This window comes from Strongylocentrotus purpuratus, unplaced genomic scaffold (genome assembly GCF_000002235.5).
Source record: "Strongylocentrotus purpuratus isolate Spur 01 unplaced genomic scaffold, Spur_5.0 spur5_scaffold_6, whole genome shotgun sequence".
Lineage (NCBI taxonomy): Eukaryota > Metazoa > Echinodermata > Echinoidea > Camarodonta > Strongylocentrotidae > Strongylocentrotus > Strongylocentrotus purpuratus.
Genome location: NW_022145612.1, coordinates 20252377 through 20273885, shown reverse-complemented (window position 1 = coordinate 20273885; position 21509 = coordinate 20252377). Strand labels below are relative to the sequence as shown.

Here is a 21509-nt window from a genome sequence, read left to right as displayed (position 1 = left end):
TGACACATTATTCCCATCTTATAGCTAAGCAATAAGACCGTTAATGTGAATGTGGCACTGTCCTTAAAAACATAAAAAGTAAAGGAGATGATGTTGCTTTTCCAAGTTAATAAGGATCAATTGATTCTTTATTATTGTTATTATTTTTAGTTAACAACATCGGACACGGACTTCATGAACGCGAACATAAAATATTCTGTTTATTTAAATGCGCGTGTACGAATAAGAATTAAATTTTGTTTACTCCTTTGTGGTCGGATATTCAATAAAAAGTCTCATTATGTGTTTAATTTATTATTTAGGTATGATATAGAAATATTCAAGCATCAATCGCAAAATTATCGTAGTCGTGTATTTTTAATTTTTTGGGGAGAGAAATGCTCGATAAAATAGTTATAGCTGGCGCTATTCAGAAGTGACCATTGTAGGGTGGGATCGAAGGGCGCAGTGCATTTCCCAGAACACTTTGGTAGAGATCAGCAAGACTTCAGTTAGATTGATTTTATCTTATTATTTTGAATTAATAGAGATCTATTTTTTAATGACTGAAGAAGGGGCTTAGATCTCTGCTATCATTGTGTACCGTTGTGTATCATTTCCCATATGTAAAAAAGAATATATACCCAACAGTGCAACTTCGTTTACATGGTGAATAACTTCTTTTCTTGTGGTATTAGGGACTTTAAGATTGAGTGGACGAGAACGGCGTGAACGTCCACTGGTCATGCGTGTCTATGGCAAGCTGTTTTAACATTTCATTTATTCCTATTTCTTGATATCAAGAATTACCGTTGCTTTACAACAGAAAATCATTTCTTGATATCAATAATCCAATTCATGATATCAAGAAATAGGAATAAATGTTAAAACGGCTTGCAATGGACACGCATGATCAGTGGACGTTCACGCCGTTCTCGTCCACTCAATCTAAAAGTCCCTATAATCTTCCTCTGGAAACCCTCTGCGTATTAGTAAATTGCACATGTATCCGACATAGCAGAAGCAACCACTAACTTCCTGAGGAAATATGGGAAACGGTAAGCGCGTTGATAACTAAGGAATTTCTTTATCGAAAACAAAATTCATTATAATAGCCATTGGCTGAATTGGATATTTAGTGTGCCGAAATACATGCACATTATAGAAAAACAATTAAAATAATATTTGAGTTTACATAGTTGTTCATAATATATTTTAATTCCGCATTTTCAAAATATATTTGAAACATTGTTACTAATAGTTTTGGCACAAGACATTAAATAATATGAAATATGGAGAAGAAAACAAATGAGAGAATACTGTATTTTCATATCGCACTTTAACCTGAAATGGACCTTATGAAAAGAAATGTATTATTGCACTGTACTTGATAACGAGGCATCTAACTATCAAAGTAATTGAAGATGGACTTTTAACATCAGGATACAGCATTCTAAGGAAACTTTGTTGGCATTAAAGGGATAGTTGAGTTCTGTTGCAGAGGGCCCTACACAAAATATTTTTATGTGAGATGAAAAATGAAAAACTGAGTGTCAAATTTGAAAGAACATACAATTTAAATGACAAAACCATCTTTGTTTGATCAAAATCGGTTGGCTTTTTTGACGGCTGAAATATCTATAAATATAACGATTTCTAATATTTGTGTACCACCACAAATATTCGATAATTTGAAAAAGCCGTTTTAAAAACGAAATAGCGCCTTTTACGTTGTATTTCAGCCAATGCCGTTGTTGGCTCAGCCGGCCCTTGTATTGTTATTATTATTTAATTAATAATTTTTTTTGAAAGTGGAGCTGAATTGGTATGATCGTATGGGCTATGTTTCACACATTTTGGGGTCTAAAATTACCTTCATAGCAATTTTAGGTCCTTAAAGGCAATTAGAAGTGTCATAGATAAGAATTAGAGCAATAATCACGCACTTTGAAGGCAATTGCGGTCTGAAAACAGAACTCAACTATTACGATCAGATGAGCATCCAGGGGCTGCCTTAGGGCCCTTGGTAGGGTCCAGTGGGCAGAGCCCCCGGAGGCTCAGGTTTTTTTAGGCATTTAATTACGGTCAGATGAGCATTCAGGGGTCCACCTTAGGGCCCTGGTGGGGTCCAGGGGGCGAAGCCCCCGGAAGCCCAGGGATTTAGACATAATAGGCCCCCCCCAAAAAAAAATATTTGGTTGTCCTATAGACCGCTCGGGCCGCTCGTAATTTATTTATTTATAAATTTATTTATTTATTTGTTTTATTATTATTATTATTATTATTTTTTTTTTTTTTTTGGGGGGGGGGGCAATTTAAACGCCAAACATACCATTTTATGCATTTTGCAACGATCTTAATCCGTCCCTTTGCCAGTTTTGTCTTCTTAGTAAGCAATTCTATATTTATCAAACTTGCCATTTGTATTTTGCTATGTCAAAATGCCGGTCAAATCAGGTTCTGAGCATTCTTTAACTCATTTTAAAGCCCATTTGTACTAGTTTACAGGAGCGATTAGACCACCCTGCAAGGTCACTGGACAGGTGGTTATCTCATCAAATCAGCTCTCAGTTAACATATAAGAAAAATAGGATCATGGGGGACCGCTGGTCACCGATTAGGCATTGTTTGCTATAGAGAGGGTGCAAGTAGCTATAAGTAATACAGTGGGGATTTAAAAGGTGCTGTATTTCAAAGCCAAATTTACTTTCTTGTGTTGGTCTTGACTTTCATTGTACATTCATTGTCCTTTACCATATTAAAGTGTTTTATTGACTTCGTTTGTTTAAATGCTTGCATCCCAATGATTTTTTGTTCTATATGGGAAATATTCATTTTTTTAAAACAAGTCCCAAAAAAATGAAATTATAAAAAAAAAAATTATAAAAAAACCCGCCCGCCCCTACTCCAGAAAAGCAATCGAGGACAACCAAATGATTTTTTTGTTTGGCCTTGGTGTGGTCCAGTGGGCAGAACCCCCAGAAGCCCAGCGAAATACCAAGCCATTTCAGCAACATTTGTAAATCATTGGTATCGAATTAGAAATAAACCACGTTTGAATTTTTTTGGGGGGCAACTGCCTCCAGCTCCACATCATATACGCCAGTGCGAGGGAGCATAGTGAACGAGAGGGCGAAGGTGACGGAAGTGACTACCCTCTCACAGGTTTTTGAAGTTTTGTGGTGTTACAAAATTACATCCTTAGCAAAACTATAGTATAAAAACAAGCAATATAATTTGTTCACACTTCACTTTTCAACAATATTTACTTGTACACTTTGAAGGATATTATGCGAGAAGATTTTTGCATTACATTTTTCCAAACGCCGCTCTCTTGGGCCCTCCATAGCCTTAGGTTTGTTGCAGTCTTAAGTAAGTATTTGCTATACACTTTTATTTTTGCACTTTTTCGAATTTCCAGGGGGGGGGAGGCGATCTCCCCCCCCCCCCCCCAAAAAAAAAAAAAAAATTGAGGGGGTACGTGTCCTCCCGTCCCCCGGGATCGCCGCCCCTGCGTGTGAGGTTGTATGTGAGCGTGTGTGGGTGTGTGTGAATGTGTGTGTGCGTGCGTGTGTGTGTATATATTACAAGTACGTGACATTTATAGATGATTGTACCATGTGTAATGATTGATTTCATGTATCTCACAACAATAACATAATTATCCGGATACCTGGAAACCTGATACTGATACATAAAATGTTAGTCTAGTCATTAATACGGTAAATAACACCCCAACCCCCAAATTGCAACAAAAGGTGCCCCCCCCCCATCCCCGGCCCCAAAAAATGTTGAAATCAGCCCCAAATTCGCCAAAAATGTACCGGCGAACAGGGACATGCCCCCCCCCCCCCCGGCCAAAAAAAAAAAAAAAAAAAAAAAAAAATGTGCTCTTTCCCCCACCCCCTCCCCCCTACTCCCCCCCCCCCCCCCCGCTTATTCAGCGGCCGGCTAAGTCGTTGCGATTTTTTTGGGGACCAAAAAAAAAAATATATAAAATATATATATATATATATATATAAAAGTTTTTTTTCCCCCAGTGTGTCCCCCCCCCGTGTGCCCCCCCCCCCCCCCGGGAAGAAATTCCTGGATCCGCCTTTGATACATCACTTATTATCCATCCTAGAGACATGATTTTGGTTTCAATCCCATGGTTTGGGGGGACCTAGAATCCACTTAGACAAGTTAGAATGTTTTGAGATGGTCTAGGAAACCCCCATATCTAAGATGGCGTCCAAGATGGCCGCCGCTACCTAAAAATAGCCATAAGTCACTTATTAACAAAGTGGGAGAAATGGACTTAAAACGCTGATGATGATGATTATGACCCTTTTGAGGTCTCTGGAATTCGGGGGGTTTCCTAGCTGGCCACCAATGAACATTGTAACTCATTCGAATGTATTCTCCGCCTCGAAAACCATAGGATAGACACCAAAGTCATGTTTCTAGGATACATAAAAACCAACTTAATAGCAGGGTGGACTTTAAAGAGCAAGTCCACTACAAAAATAACTTACTTTCAATAGAAGAAGAAAAATCAGACAAACCAATTAAAAGAAAGTCGAGCAAAATCGGATAACGAATACGAAAGATATGAATTTTTAATGACTTGAAAAACATTAAAAAACCACACTACAAATTGTAACGTCTTTGCCTCATTATCCACTAGTCATTTTCTTTAAATTGATAATATAAATTTCCAATTCCCCCTAAAAATCTTATTTCCTCACACCAGCATACAAGTTATATTGATAGTAATATGTTTTTGTGTCGATGCACTAATATAGAGTAATTCTTTTCAGTTAAATCCTGAACAATTTGAACTTTGATAATTTATTCATTTAAAAATCAATGATTATGAATATACAATATTCAGAAAATAGTGTCGATACTTCAAAGTTTATAAAAGATTTTGTGAAATGAATGCACCCAATATGATACAAATCATATAACCTGGGCAAAGGTATGGGGGGATCAAGTTTTGGGGGATAAAACGAGAAATTAATGGGATAAAAATATATAAAGCAATTGATAAATAGTGAGGCAATGACGTCACAAACTGATAACCAAATTGGCAATTTGTGTAGTGACTTTCTAAGTTCCATACTTTTCATACTTTTTCAAAAATTCATAACTTTCTTATTAGTTATCCGATTTTACTAAATGTTTTTTGGCTCTGTTTCTCTTGTTTTCTTTAGCATCTATTAAAAGCAAATTATTTTTGGAGCGGACTTAGCCTTGACCCTTTTTTGGCCTATAACAAAGTTTAGGAGCGAGACGTTCGTGATATTGGAGTTCATTTTTTAATAGAGTTTAGTTACTTTCCCTGACAATTTGTTCCAGACCCTAAATGATCAAAGTCTATTATTAACTATAACCAGCGCTATGTTGGCAGCCCTGAGATAGGGGGCTGCTTTCAAATTAATGGAGGGAACAAGCATACCCTAATTAACTACTTAGTGGGGAGCCGGGAGAGTATAGCGTCAGGCGCGGATCCAGGAATTTCTTACCGGGGGGGCACACGGGGGGGGGGGGGGGCACCGTGTGGGAAAGAGAACATATATATATATTTTTTTTAGTCCCGAAAAAATCGCAACGACTCAGCCAGCCGCTGAATAAGCGGGGGGGGGGGGGGGGGGGGGGGGGGGGGGGGGGGGGGGGGGTAAGCGGACACTTTTAAAAACAATTTTTAGTCCCAAAAAAATCGCAACGACTTAGCCGGCCGCTGAATAAGGGGGGGGGGGGGGGGGGGGGGGGGGGGGGGTAAGAGGACACTTTTTTTTGGGGGGGGGGGGGGTCACGAATTTTTTTAATTTGACATTTTGCTTCGTTGGAGGGGGGGGGGGGGGGTAAGAGGACAATTTTTTTTTTTTGGGGGGGGGGTCACGAATTTTTTAATTTGACATTTTGCTTCGTTGGAGGGGGGGGGGGTAAGGTCACCTTTTTAGGTCAGCCATTGGCAATTTTTTTTTTTTTTTTTTTTTTTTTATAAAAAAAAAAAAAAAAAAAAAAAAAAAAATGTTTAGCCGGGGGGGGCACGCCCTTTTTTTCGGTATATTTTGGGCGAATTTAGGGCTGATTTTAACATATTTTTGTTGGCCGGGGGGGGGGGCACGTGCCCCCTGTGCCCCCCCCCCTGGATCCGCCACTGAGCGTCAGTGGCGTACCTGGGGTACTCCGTCAGGGGGGGCAAGCGACCGAAACAAACAAAAAAGGCGATGCTATTTTTCACTTCTGGCGAGCAAGCGAGCAAAAAAAAAATCTTTAAGCAACGTTTGGTATATAAACTGGTATTGTTGCAAGTTGGGGTGGGAACATTCACTTGTTAGCGACGTTAATTTCATTTTTTTGCAAACGAGTGTAGCGAGCAAGAAAAAAATCACTTCTTTTTAATAATTGCCACTTAAACTTGGTTCAATTGTCCCATGCAGGGCGCGGGAACAATATTGTGTTTAGGGTGATTTTATACCCATTTTAGCTAGCGAGCGAAAATACATCTTTCTCTCAATGAATTGCTATATAAAATTTGTTTCATTGTTGCAGGTAGGGGCGGGCACAATCGTGTTTAAGGCAATGTCAATCCCATTTTGGCGGGCAGGCAACCCCTACATTTCTCTTTTTAATGATATTGTAGCAGGTTAGTGGTGGGCACATAATTCCACGAGCTAGCGAGCGTAGCGAGCGAAAAAAAACAAAATCACTTCTCTTTTATAGGGAAAATATGGTACATAAAACTTGGGTTCATTGTTCCATGTCAGGGACGTGATTATTAAAAGCGGTGTTATTTCTATTTTGGCGAGCGAGCAAAAAAAATCACTTCTTTTTTATAGGGAAAATATGGTATATAAACTTGGGTTCATTGTTCCATGTCAGGGACGTGATTATTAAAAGCGGTGTTATTTCTCTTTTGGCGAGCGAGCGTAGCGAGCGAGCAAAATTTTTGTAATGATAATTGGTTCATAAATTTCAGATTTTTTTGTTGCAGGGCAGGGCTTACACAATCATGTCTAAGGTGATGTTAATTCCGTTTTGGCGAGCACGAGCACACCAAAACTTCTTTGAATAACGTTTGGTACATAATTATTAATTTTTGTAATGATAATTGGTTCATAAATTTCAGATTTTTTTGTTGCAGGGCAGGGCTTACACAATCATGTCTAAGGTGATGTTAATTCCGTTTTGGCGAGCACGAGCACACCAAAACTTCTTTGAATAACGTTTGGTACATAATTATTAACTGGTTGTTGTAGGTTGGGGCGGGCACGTTAGCGGTGTCAATTCTATTTTGGCAAGCGAGCATAGCGAGCAAGCAAAAAAATAAATTCTCTTTTAATAAAAATTAATAAATAAACTTATTTTTATTGGTGCAAGTCAGGATGGACGCAATCGCGTTTAACGCGATTCAATTCCTTTTTGGCGAGAGGGCGAAAAAACTCTTCAATTTTTAATGATATTGTTGCAGACTTGCAGGTCAAGGGTGGACACAATTGTTTCCAAAGCAATGTCTATTCATTCGCGAGCGAGTGTAGCGAGCGAGAAAAATGAATTAGTCTCTTTTAGTAACATTTGGTACATATATTGTGTGTTATTGTTGCCATGGTTGCAGGTCGGGGCCCGTCGGGGCAGGCACAATTGTATTCTAGGCAATACTAATCCTTTTCTTTTTTCAGGGGGACGAGCAAGTGAAAACATTTAATACAAAATAGGCTAGCAAGCAGTTCGCGCCAGCGAAGAGTTTCGAATTTGTTATATCACTTATATTTTCCTATTTTTTAATTTGTTTTAATTTTTCAGGGCCGTATGCGGAATATTTTTCTGGTGGGGGAGGGGGAAAGATGCGTTAAAAGTTTTCGAAGAATCTCAAAAGCAAAAGGAGTGAAGGGAGTCCGAGCGACCGAACTGGTCATGAGGGTACTTTTGCATTTTCAAAAGTAGAATTGAAGGATTTGGTATAGGCCTACACTACATTTTCAGGAAAAAAAAAACTGTACGTTTTCAAAATATCTGGTGTCAACTGCCCCCCCCCCTGGTGCGTACGGCCATGGTCTTTTTTTTTAAAAATTCCCCATTTTTATTCCTTTTCTTTTCCCTTTTTCTTCCTTTTCTCTTCTTCTTCCTTTTTTCTTTCCCTTTTTTCCTTTTTTCTCTTTCTTTCCTTTTTTCTCTTTCTTTCCTTTTTTCTTCCCTTTTCCTTTTTTTCTTTTTCTTTCCTTTCCTTTCTTTTCTTTTCTTTCCCCTTTTTCTTTTTTTCCCCTGGAGCCCGTCAGGGGGGGCACTCTGCCCCCCTGCCCCCCCCCATAGGTACGCCAGTGCTGAGCGTCTACGTTTTAGCGTTGAGATTGTGTGATTTTCTAAGCTGATTGGGCGCGCAGTCTCGGAGCAGGCATACATTATACATACAGTAGAAATGTTCATGTTATCATTGTGTACTTTTATTTCTCCACTACATACAATGTAATACTGAGAGGAAATCAACCTTTCATGATTTTTTCCAGGAGGATATTCGTGGTTTTCGTCTGTCAAAGTCTTTGGTGCTTAAATATTTTTTGCAGGCAGTTAATATTATTGGTTCGTTTGCCGTTGCTTGATACATTGCCAGTGGAAAATACCAGTGCTTTGTATAGATTATTTCTTCCAAACTATCCGTCCGTCGTGATTGCATATACACGTAGGCGTACTCGTCTTACGACATTTGAGAGATGAACCTGAGGTCGCAAGCATCGTTCGCTTGGCATACGTCATAAGGAAGTAGTTCATGCAGAATGTGCTCATGTAGGTGAATAGCACATAGTGATGAATTTTGAATATCCAACCACGGAGCTCACCTATAATAGCATATCATTGATCCATCCAACAATGTTATCACGGATAATAAACAGATTTATATACCACTTTTGCCTTCGCCAGGTTTGCGGCAAAGTTTATTAAGAAGTGGATTGTAACTTTTGTTATTATTGCTGTCATCTTTACCGGGCATCTTCATAGTCCAATCAATGCACATACAAAGAGATGTCTAGCTGCAAAAAGATGGCGAGAGCTGTCGAACCGGGCAATGGTCGGCGAAATATCTTCGTACAAGTCGTTGTCTTCACCGGCATCGTCATCGCGCTCGATCTCGTGTACTCATCTCATCAATCGAGATTGATATCAGTAGAGAAGAAGCCCAAATACGATCAGAGAGTGAGGTAATGCAGTGATAGGTCAATTCAAAAATATCATTATAGATGCAGAATACGTATGTCGCTAATGGGACACACTGACTCCAAACCCATGTAGTTCTGTTTATTCTGCTTAATCATAATGTTAAACCTTGTTTACTTACTGTTATTGTCTAGAATTTTTGGAAAATTTAGTAGTAAATGATAATCTGTATAATTATGTTACACCATGCAGTGAAAATCAAATTTCCAGAAATGGACAATAAATATTAAATACAAATAGTATAAAGTAGCTAGACATTCTCAAAAAAAAGACTCAAAATCGAGGCGTCTTTTACCATGCATGCATGTCAATCAGATATAATCAATATCAACAGAGACAAGAGCTCAGTTTCTCTAACACTACTTTCCCTCATCCGTATACACCAAACTTGTAATATTTCTCTTCTTATGGTGTTAATAAATTGTTTCTCCCCCTTGACGACCAATACATTTCTCTACACTCCTGACTATTTTCCTCCTTAGAAATACTGTCTTTTACTTTTAGAGCTTAGAGACTTCGGTATAGTAAGTGCTTTATAAGCACCGTTTTATTATTATTATTATTATTATAAAGTTGGGTTAGACTCACATCATAAAAGGTCTATAACTACGGCTACTCGGGTTTCCATAACAACATCGTGTTATCTCGCAACAATAACATATCTGTATTTGAAATTTCCATGGCCCAATATATTGTTTCATAACAAGTTTGCTATAATTTTTTGCCGTCCATACAAACATAATAAAGCGGTGAACAAGCACTTTAGTGAAAAACATTGGAAGACCATAGCCTAATAATAATGAGTAAATTATTGTTATAGCTCAAGTACTTCAGGAGACTCACTATACAGAGCCAAATGAAACAAATGTATCCTTTTCTTTTTCAATCAAAACGAAATTAAATTTTAGACTATTAATCTCTTTTATATGGAAAGTTTAATTAAAATGATCTAAACACTGAGTTCTATAATTTAACGTTTCATCGAAATCATATCAAATTTTCCTTGACAAGTTCAATTACAATATATATAACTACCATTCAGGTTATCATCCAATGAGCAATATTGCATGGCGGTAATTCTCCTCCCGTGATTCTCCTTGCCTAGAGGGATTTTTTGTGAAGTCTTATATAGTCCTAGGGGGTGTTTCACAAAGATCTTCTTAAGTCGAACTTAACTCTAAGTTGGACTTAAACAGTATGGAGAGCCATTTGTAGCCTTAAAATGAAATATTCAAAAGCAGAAATTCGAGTATTTTACAATTGTTATAAATTCCACAGATATCGCCTTGATAATAGAAAATATGAATGATTTGAATCAACACTTTATGCCTTTTAAAAAAACTTTCACAAAATATTTTAAAAGATGCTAACAGCTTTCCTTAATTTAAGTCCGACTTGGAGACAAGTCATGTTCAACCTAGGATCTTTTTGAAAAAAACCCTGGGGTTGTAGACCAGTTCGTAGTTAGCATACAATGGTAAAATGGTATGACGCCCAAATATCCAAAGATCTTTACACATGCATGGAGAAGTCCCGCTTCGTGTATTGCAGTATAATCACTTCAGTTTCTGTTCAGTTTAGTTATTAAAAAAATATATAAAATGCATTAACAAAACACAGCATGTTTACAAAATTGATATTCGTGAATAATAAAGACATCTACATAGCATAAGTTTGTATGGTATTTACACTAAATAATTTCGAAATTACATGTGAAAAAAGGAACTTAATAAAAAACATATAGCTTGAGGTACTTCATGAACACCTTTCGTTAGCCATCGTGAGAAGAATACTTTCACCTGAATAATGATTGCATAACTTTCATGAGCATGTATCCAATATTCATTTCGATATGAAGTGGGCTTAAAGTGACACTAAACTTATTTGCCCCTTTGCAATCACGATGACGAATTAATGTTCTATATTATGAGAGGCTCTTCGCAGCTGTTAAAATAACATGGACAGTTAAAATAATTCTTTGGGGTCAAATTCTTCTCTTGTGGATGCCGAAATATTCCTTAGATTTGTCTTTAAACTGTTCGCTGATGGACTTTCTACTGCAAGGTAGGTTATTCCATTCTGATATCACTCTTTGTTAAAAAGAGCAATGCTTCAACATTGACTTCATCCCATGCTTCTTCAATATTTTGCATCGGTGACCCCCTGTTCTGCTATCGAATGAAACATCAAAGAAGATAGTTGGTTGGAGATCATCTACCCCCTGGATATATGTATCAAATCAGTTCTGTGGCATACTGCACACTATTTTCCATGTATAGTATTGTCTCGAAATGAGATTCTGAAGTGCAATGTTGTATAGTCAAGGGGCCTGTTTCATAAAACTTGTTATCTATAACAACTGCTAAATTTCTATGACAAATTTGCTCTCAGCCAATCAGATGCCATGATTTCAGTAGCTTATAACAGTATAGCTTGTTATTTGTTATTCATATCAAATTTTATGAAACAGGGCCCAGGTGACATTGTCCTGGAATCCTATAGAATACCTTCTCCATCTCCTTTAGATTATGATCAAAAATTTGATATAAAAAAGTTTCTTTCGTGCTTTATAACAATATGACCACATTATGCTTATCTTGTAGTGCCAGAGAGGTTTTTAGAAATTGATTTATCAGGAAATCTTTTCCTTGTTTTACAGATTAAACGATGCCACTTCCTTTCGTCCCCTGGGATGCAGTGAAGTTCACCATGTAGTCTTTCTTAAAACTCACAAGACGGGTTCTACAACAGTATCTTCAGTCTTCCAAAGATTCGGCACGAAGCACAATCTTACATTTCTGGTGCCTGATTACAAACATATTCTCAGTGAAACAGATACCTTCAACACATCTAAAATCGGACCACCGACTTCCAAAAGTTGGAATTTCAGCATTGGTTACCAAATGTTTACCAACCATATCCGATACAACCGGTCAGAAATGGATAAGGTTCTTCACAATGCAACATATGTGACGATCCTTAGAAATCCAGTGGCACAATTCGAGTCCGGATTTTATTATTTTAAAATGGATCGTTTCTTGCCAAAGTCCGAGAATCCGATTGAGCTTTTTATGTCGAATCCGATGAAATATTACAACTATGTGCAGCAGAAATACCCGGGTATGGAAAATCGAATACATAGCATGCAGCTTTATGATCTTGGGATGGATCCTGTGGATATGTACCGGATGGACGTCGTTGATCATTATATCAAACAGCTGGACAGAGATTTCAACCTGGTAATGATCAACGAGTATTTTGATGAGTCTCTCGTGTTACTTCGGAAGTTACTATGTTGGAAAATGACTGACATCACATATATATCAAAGGGCATTCGTTCTGCCACCTTCAAACGAAACACGACAGATGAATTGCGTTCGAAAATTCTGCAGTGGAATACTGGCGATGCAAAACTCTACAGTTATTTTAACAAGACATTTTGGGAGAAAGTTCGAAATTATGACGGGGACTTTGAAGCAGATATGAAATTATTCAAAAAACATCAGGAGTTCGTGGGTAAATGTATTGCTAGAGTTAACGAGAGTAGAATTAATGATAACCGCATAGTTGCTTTTATCATGGTAAAGAACGCGCCAAAATGGTGTAACGATTATGACATGAGCGATATCGATTCGACGGAAAAGACTTGTGTACGCATGCACACAATGGGAATACCACAATACCACACCGGTTTCCATGAACGTTTAAGAAAACATGTTGCCCAGAAAAAAAGATTGATCAGTAGTAGATTACCATTAAAACATCCCGACTCGAAGATGAAAACGAAGGATAGGAATATAAAAACTAATTCGAGTAAGTTTTCAAAACAAAAGTCCACTTGAAAGCCAGATCCTTAAGAACATCTGACAAACGGTAAAACCATAATGGCAAATCAGACCATAAGTATAGAAAAAAGATAAATCTGGACTATTCCCAAGCAAAATTTGGGAGAATTTTCTTTTAAAAAGAAATTTAAGGCCAATAACCCATCAAATGTTAAATCAGTAGTAGTAGTAGCTGTCTGTCGCGAAGCGACAATGACCGCCTTCATTTTCACTTTACAGCTGTTCTCCATACAGCTCGCTGGCCTGCAGCAATTGTCCAAGTCTTGGTTTCAATTTGCCTCCGCTTAAGGTTCCTCTTGATCGTGTCCTTGTAGCGAAGCCGTGGACGACCAATCCCTCTTTCGCCAGCGGGTAGTTGCGAGAATAGTACTTGCTTTGGTAACCTCTCAGAGGGCATCCTGATGACATGGCCTGTCCATCGTAGGTTCTTCCTGATGAGCAGGTCCTCCATAGAAGGAAGGTTTGCTCGCTCTAGTACCTCTTTGTTGGTCACCTTGTCCTTCCAACTGATTCTCATGATTGCTCGAAGGTGTCTCATCATGAACGCGTGAAGTTTCTTTACTTGACTTTTGTAGAGAGTCCAGCTTTCCGCTTTCCGTGCGGAAATGTTAAATCAACTCCTTGGTTAATTACACCATGTGCCGAGTCTACAGAAAAGATAATTATTGTTAATGTAGTTGGGACACTATACCATTAATTAGGATAACTGAATCTTTGGTATCGAAGTTGAATATTTGACTCTGACTGTTTTATAAGAAAATTGAATCCACTACCCATCATTCGTAACCCACAACTCTATAATTCCGGATACCTTGTGTGGGGTGGTGTTTTCTCTATACGTAGGCCTACTTGTATATCCATCCATAAAATAGATTTTTAAAATATCTTTTTAAACTTTGGCAAATGTGTAATTATGTACCATATTACATCGCTGATTATCTCATCAAGCAAATTTTATAGCAGAAAAGGAAATGGCTGGAAGAACCCAATGCAGCATATCGAGATGATAACCCAGTCTTTACTTTTCAGGCGGATAGTGGAGATCAACGGAAACGGAAGGATAGCTTGAATTATCAAAGGGGTTAGTTTCCTCGTTCTCCTTCACGATGAATTCTTACTCAGGATTCATGTACTATATGGACTCAATAAGCAGCAGTATGGAAACCACTTATTGACAGCTCCTAAAGTATCATCATTTGTTGATAATTAATGATATCTTTTTTCGTTTCGTAGCATTGTAATTTGTCATATGTTAATATTACTTTCATTATGTACACACATATATACAAGTGCACAAAGTCATGCACGCGGTTTATTTGTTCACACTTTCGTTATTTCTTTGTTTCTTATTTCTGCATTTTCAAAATGAAACATAATCATATACATAAAGTAACAAATATTTCTTCATTTTACATAATTATACATTTTTAAGTACATTGAATAAGATGCATACAAACACAAATATAATTTCAATGAAAAAAAAGAGATAAATTACAGAAAATGCAGGAGACAGCCATCATGAGCATAGACAACTAGTGCAATAACTATTCCATAAAGGTACTTGGTTTATTGTTGTTGTACTTGGTTTATTATTGTTTATTGTTGTTTTTTTGTTACATTTTGTATTGCGCCTTCAACTCTTTCATTCTTTTTCTTGCAAAGATCAATACATACTAAATTCCTTTTTAGACATGTGCCTATGTACGGATGTCTTATTTTATCTACAATCGTAACTGTCGTTTATAGTTAATGATAACCGTCTGAAAACAAGAGGTAAAAAGCCTATAATGTATTATGTAACTTACAGTACTTGTTTTTTCTCCAGTGCTCAAAGCGTTATAAGCTGTATACTAATGGTTATTGATACGTTTATTGCCGTTATAGTTCCCGCACCTATTTGATGAATATTTGTCTTCTCTATATCTGTCCCCTATCTTGCATTCTGTATATTATGTGTTTAACTTTTTTCATTCTTGTTCTTGCAAAGATCAATATGTACTAAATTATTTTTATCTACATTCGTAACATTCGTAACACTATAAACGACAGTCGTTTATAGTTATTGATAATCGTCTTAAGACAAGACGTATGTGCCTTCATGTAACTTACAGTACTTGTTTTGCTCCAATGCTCCAAGCGTTATAAGCTGTACTTGGTCATTGATACGTTTATTGAAGTTAGTTACAGCACCTATTTGATGAATATTTTCTACTCCATATCTGTTCCCTATCTTATTTATTTCAAAAAAAATAAAAATAAAAAGATTTTAATTACTAGATAGCTATACTGAGTAACTTACTGCATAAATATTTATTCATACAGACACGAAAATAAAAAGAGGAGGTGGCGTAGCATTATAATATATTGAAAGTTCTATATCATTTGTAATAAGACATGATTTACGTTTTTCTGAAGGAAATGCAGAATCGTTATTTATTGAAATAGAAATTGAAAACTCTTTTAAAAATCCTGATGTAGGCGTTATTAATAGACCACCCAGTTTAAATCCTAAAGCTTTCCTGGAGTACATATACCTTCAATATAAAAACTACATCATAGAAACGCATTCACTTGTTGAAACAAATAATCTTCAATATTTTAACTCCTGACAAATATATTCAACTTAACACTTTCAACGGCTGTATGCCCGAATTTCCTTAAAATCGCTAAAGTGTTTCCTACTTATAAAAAGGCTGATTCTTCGGTAATAAGTAATTATAGGGCGATATCATTGTTACAAAGTATTTATTATAGTAAGGACTTTACTACACCTGTTACAAAATAATAAATCATTGATTCCTAACCCGTTTGGAACTTTGGATTCAGAAATGGTCATTCTACCGATCACACAATTTTACATATACTAGTTGAGGCTTTTGCGAGCAGTATTATTCGAGTATTTGTGAACTTTTCCAAAGCTTTTGATACGATAGATTATAAATATTAATTACAATACTAAAGAGGTTAAGCTCGTGGTTTATTATTCATTTACAAGAAAGACAATACGTATCTTTTCAAAGTCACGAATACAATTTAAAAAAATATTAAATGTGGTGTGCCGAATTTTTCTATATCGGGTCTTTTGTTATTTATTATTAATATAAATCGTATTATATCCTGCATCAAAAATGTATTGGCTTTTGATTGGTTGAGAGCTCGTCACGTGACCAGAAATATTTCAACTATTTTAAGGTTGCTCTGAATAAAATACTATTTCGGAGTAGAAGTTCTATTTGGGAGTACTATCTGGGAGTTGATTTATTTTTTTTATTTTTTTTATTTTTAAATACATTTTTGATGCAAGATATGAAACAAATATACCATGCCTTCTTTTCGAGGTACAGGTTAAACTATGTGCCTCGATGACTCCAATAGAACCATTTGCTTTGGGGCTGTACTCTCTTAATTTCTAGGACTTAAATTTTAAATCCATTTTGAGACTTAAAATATTTCAAGTCTTTAAGACTTAATAAATTGGGAATTCGACTAAAAGTTTTATCGAAACCAGCTTCTAGATATAAATCTTGGAAAGACTATAAACTTCTCGCCAATAAGATGTGCATATTTCCAGTTGCACCTGTTGATGACTGACTGTTGGCATATTTCCAGTTGAACCAGCTGACACCAATTAATTTGCATATTGAATATGGGGTGCGTGCAGATCTATGTTTTTTTAACAATTTTTCTGAATTTACAGCATATTTCTTAATTACTGATGATTTAGGTATATGCAATTCATTTCGAAAATACTACAAATATAAATTACAAGTTATTAGGACATTTCGCTACTTCGTATGAATTCCATTTAATTAAACATGAATAAGGGAAACATTAACTATGAACTAAAATAATTTCAATAAAATACAAGTATATGAAAAAAATTCGATTAATTAAATTATGTATAAGTCTACTTATTACCGATGCCTTTACATTGATAATACAGACGTACCAGTATTGAAGTGTTGTTGCCGTTCAATTGGTTGGAAGTTTTACCAAATGGTTCTAATGGCTTAGCTAGACCAGTAAATCTAAAAGACTTGAAATATAAATACAATTGACTTAAACTTTAAATCTTTCAGGGACTTAAAATTTTAAGTCTTAGCTTAGATTTATTTTTGAAATGAATCCAAGAAAGGTTTAAAATAAATATTAAAAGACTTGAAATATAAATCCAATTGACTTAAATTTCAAACCTTTTCAGGGACTTAAAATTTCAAGTCTTAGCTTAGACTTATTTTAAATCTCAAAGGGTTCGTCACTAATATCAGTCTCTGTTAGATTTAAAAGTAAGACTTTAAGATTTAAAAATAAGACTTTCAAATTTAGAGAGTACCCCTCCGATCGCCTCTTGCACATAGTTTTAACCAGACCCTCTCAAGACAGTGTATATTTGTATATTATTGAATCCACTTTGAATTTTATTGTTTTTGTTGATGATACAAGTGTTCTTTATTCCCATAAAAACTTCGATACGCTCAAAACGTATAGTGAATTAATGAAAATGTCTAGTTGCTTATATCGGATGTTGGAAATTCCTTATTTTTGCTCCAAAAGAGAGCGATTTGAATGACTACTATAACTTTAATTATTTATCACACACGGAACCTTTATTTCATCGTTTAAAACATTAGAAAATATAAAACATTCATATTTTTCAGGCAGGCATATACATATTCTCACAATCAACCCATATTCCTATTTCTGTTTACACATATCCGACCCGTCGTTCAAAAGATTTCCAAGATTTAAACAATTTTAGCGCCAAAATCGGTAAGACAACATGGACCAAAATGTTTGGAATTCCTTCAATGTTCATCTCCCCTTACACTACACTATATATCTCTAATTTTGCACGTTGCCAGTAATGTTTGCTATTTGTATTCGTATTTGTAGCCAGCGCGCGTACGTGATCACGTGATATAACATGATATATTGTGTTCGCCGCTTTACCAAGCACGAAGCCGTTTAGGTTGATAGTTCATAGTTCATAGAGTTCTTTTTTTCTTTCACAAACATTTGTACATAGAATTTAAAAAAAAAGGAACAAACAACTACCGTGTGAGTCAAAAAAAAGTTTACACCTAGAAAATTGCTAATAATTTTTAAAATCATCTATGAACAGTTAATATACATCTTATGAAAGAGTGTTTTTTCCCCAAATCATTTGGTATCATTTTTATGTGGTATTTGTTCACGCTTGGATGAACAGGAGGCATTGTTTGCAAGAGTGCAAAAATCGACTTGCGCCAAAGTGATGCCTACAGTATGTATTATGTTGGGATTAGTGGAGTGAGAGAATGAATTGAATGTATCAAATGAAATGCATTGCATATGCTTTTTGCAGAAGCAAAGTCACACACACACACACACACGCGCGCGCACAAATGTTTGATATTCGATATTTGATATTGTGGCATGATTAATTTTGTTAATGATGTTATTTGGATCTGCAAAGACCGAATTAATACCCAAATCCCAATTGTTTTATTCAAACATACCTATTGGTGGACAGTTGCCAACATCGATTATGAATTATCAGTTTACCACTGTTTCTTCTACCCTCGGCTGGTCGATAACATGGAATGTGGGACTATCAGAAACCCATATAAAAATCTCTAATGGATCAACAAGAATATAAACACCAAAAGTGGAATTGAATTTGTTATGATTCCAGATATTGGTGTTAATCTACACCAGTAGGAGTTGTCAAATATTAACACCAAGAAATGGAATTTAATTGTTTAATTCCGAACCCTGGTGTTAAATAACACAAGCTGGTGTTTTCCGATATAGACACCCATGGTGTTGAATTTAACACCCTTGTTTTTGCAGTGTATGGGCACGATATTTTACATTAAAAACAATTCTATATTCACCCTTTTCTGAGCGATAAGTATCTTATTCAGTTGCGTTTTTAGTGACTTCCCCCATGCCAACACTCCATAATTAAGATAAGGCACAATCAGAGTGGAGTATAAAATAAGCAAATTTCTTGTGGCACAAAAGAACGTAATTTATAAATTGCACCAGTATTTTTAGACATAACTTTACAAAGATTGCTACAAAGTGTTGTCCAAATCAGCTTTGCATTAATGTGTAACCCTAGAAACTTGGTGGAAGTTACCCTCAAAATAATAGCATCATCAAAAAGTACGCCTCCAGATGAGTCTGTTAGGGTAATTAAGGGAATTACTGAAAAGCACATAGATTACCTTTTGAAGATTCAAAGACAACTTATTTACACGGATCCACAAAGTAACTTTCTTTCATAATTCACTATGAACTGTTTCTAATAAAGTTTCAGGATTTTTATGAGAACAAGTATATTCGAATCATCTGCAAAAAAAAGAAGAAAATAAACGAGTATCAAAATATAAACACCTGAGAGAAATAAAGCTATATATGTAATGATTTATCTTGTAATACATTGAATAACCTGGCTTGAAACGTGTACATAATAACTGTAAGAAAGTTTCGAGCCAAGAAAGAAGTCTTAACTCATGCTTCCACGGGTCAATGTCGCTATTCATAAGGACCGCTATTCATAAGGTCCGCTATTCATAAGGTCCACTATTCAGAAGGACCGCTATTCATAAGGTCCGCTTTTCATAATTGGAGAAAAGGGTCATTATTCATAAGGGTCATTATTCAGAAGGACCGCTATTCATAATCAAAGAAGAGGGTCGGTATTCATAATAGGAGAAGAGGGTCGCTATTCATAATACGACAAGAGGGTCGCTATTCATAAGGGTCCCTATTCATAATATTACAAAAGGGTCGGTATTCATAACACAGAAAGAGGGTCGCTATTCATAATACGAAATGAGGGTCGCTATTCATAATGGAAAATGAGGGTCGCTATTCATAAGGGTCATTATTCATAAGGGTCATTATTCATAAGCAATGAAAAGGGTCGCTATTCATAATAGGAGAAGAGGGTCGCTATTCATAATACGACGTGAGGGTCGCTATTCATAATAGGAGAAGAGGGTCGCTATTCATAATACGACATGAGGGTCGCTATTCATAATAGGAGAAGAGGGTCGCTATTCATAATAGGAGAAGAGGGTCGCTATTCATAATAGGAGTAGGGGGTCGCTATTCATAAAAGGAGAAGGGGGTCGCTATTCATAATACGACATGAGGGTCGCTATTCATAATAAGAGAAGAGGGTCGCTATTCATAATAGGAGAAGAGGGTCGCTATTCATAATAGGAGTAGGGGGTCGCTATTCATAAAAGGAGTAGAGGGTCGCTATTCATAATACGAAATGAGGGTCGGTATTCACAATAGGAGAAGAGGGTCGCTATTCATAATAGGAGTAGTGGTCGCTATTCATAATAGGAGTAGTGGTCGCTATTCATAATACGACGTGAGGGTCGCTATTCATAATACCGAAAAAGTCAAAATGACATAAGCAATAAACTAAATGTTAATAAGAAAGCGACATACTGGATAGAGGACACCCCATGGCTACAGCATAAGCCGGGGGGGGGGGGTAGGCCACATGGTCCCAAACATTTGAAGAAAATAGTTATTGAAAACTCACATTTCTGAAGAAAGAAAGGCATGCCTAAATAATGAACGTGTCCCATCATTTTGGTCACCAGCCCCCCCCCCCCCCCCCTATTGGAAAATTCTTGATCCGCGCCGGGGCGTACTGATGGCGGGGGGGGGGGGGGGAGTGGGCTTGGTAGGTAGATACTAGGCTTATGGTCAGGTCCAATCCCGCTCAATAGTTTGTAGGTCCATAAGTCCTAATACAAATTACTTTCTACAAAAAAATTATTGTCGTATAAACAATTACTAGTTTCTTAAATAGCAAGCTAAAATGGATAATGGGCCTGCTTGGCGTACTTAATATCTCAGTGGCGTAGCCTGGATAAGATCAGTCGGGGGCAGGGTGGTGGGGCAAGATTTCCAACAAGGAGGACAATTATTTACGATAGGACTACATGTGTGTTATGTTTTACTTTTATTTTTTCTCACCACATGAGCTCTATATAATTATCAAAGATAACAGATAAAATATAACTACTTTAAAAAGAGACAACTATTCAGGGTTATATGACGCCCCCCCTACAGGACCAGGAACGTAGCCACGGGGGGGGGGGGGGCAACTATTAAGAATAGCGATCCTATACTTCTATTATGAATAGCGAACCTCATTTCTTTTTATGAATATCGACCTTCATTTCGTATTATGAATAGCGACCCTCTTCTCCTATTATGGATAGCGACCCTCTTCTCCTATTATGAATAGCGAACCTCATTTCGTATTATGAATAGCGACCCCTTACTCCTATTATGAATAGCGACCCTCTTCTCCTATTATGAATAGCAACCCTCTCCTCCTATAATGAATAGCGAACCTCATTTCTTATTATGAAAAGCGACCCTCATTTCGTATTATGAATAGCGACCCTCTTCTCCTATTATGAATAGCGACCCTCTTCTCTTATTATGAAAAGCGACCCTCTTCTC

The 21509-nt window shown here is 36.6% G+C and overlaps 1 protein-coding gene across 1 annotated transcript; it reads left to right on the top strand.

Annotated features, from left to right (window-relative positions):
- The first annotated feature begins 8736 nt into the window (after positions 1-8736).
- Positions 8737-13178, top strand: LOC100892774 (galactose-3-O-sulfotransferase 2). The gene is made up of 2 exons (XM_011664285.2): positions 8737-9164; positions 11840-13178. The coding sequence occupies exons 1-2, from the start codon at positions 8989-8991 to the stop codon at positions 13020-13022; spliced, it is 1359 nt and encodes a 452-aa protein (XP_011662587.2). The 5' UTR covers positions 8737-8988; the 3' UTR covers positions 13023-13178.
- Positions 13179-21509: the final 8331 nt, after the last annotated feature.

Bases quoted from the DNA above. Each gene is read 5' to 3' on its own strand.
- LOC100892774 (XM_011664285.2), top strand. From the start codon at position 8,989: ATGTCTAGCTGCAAAAAGATGGCGAGAGCTGTCGAACCGGGCAATGGT. The intron at 9,165-11,839 runs GTAATGCAGTGA...CTTGTTTTACAG, and splicing joins AAATACGATCAGAGAGTGAG to ATTAAACGATGCCACTTCCT.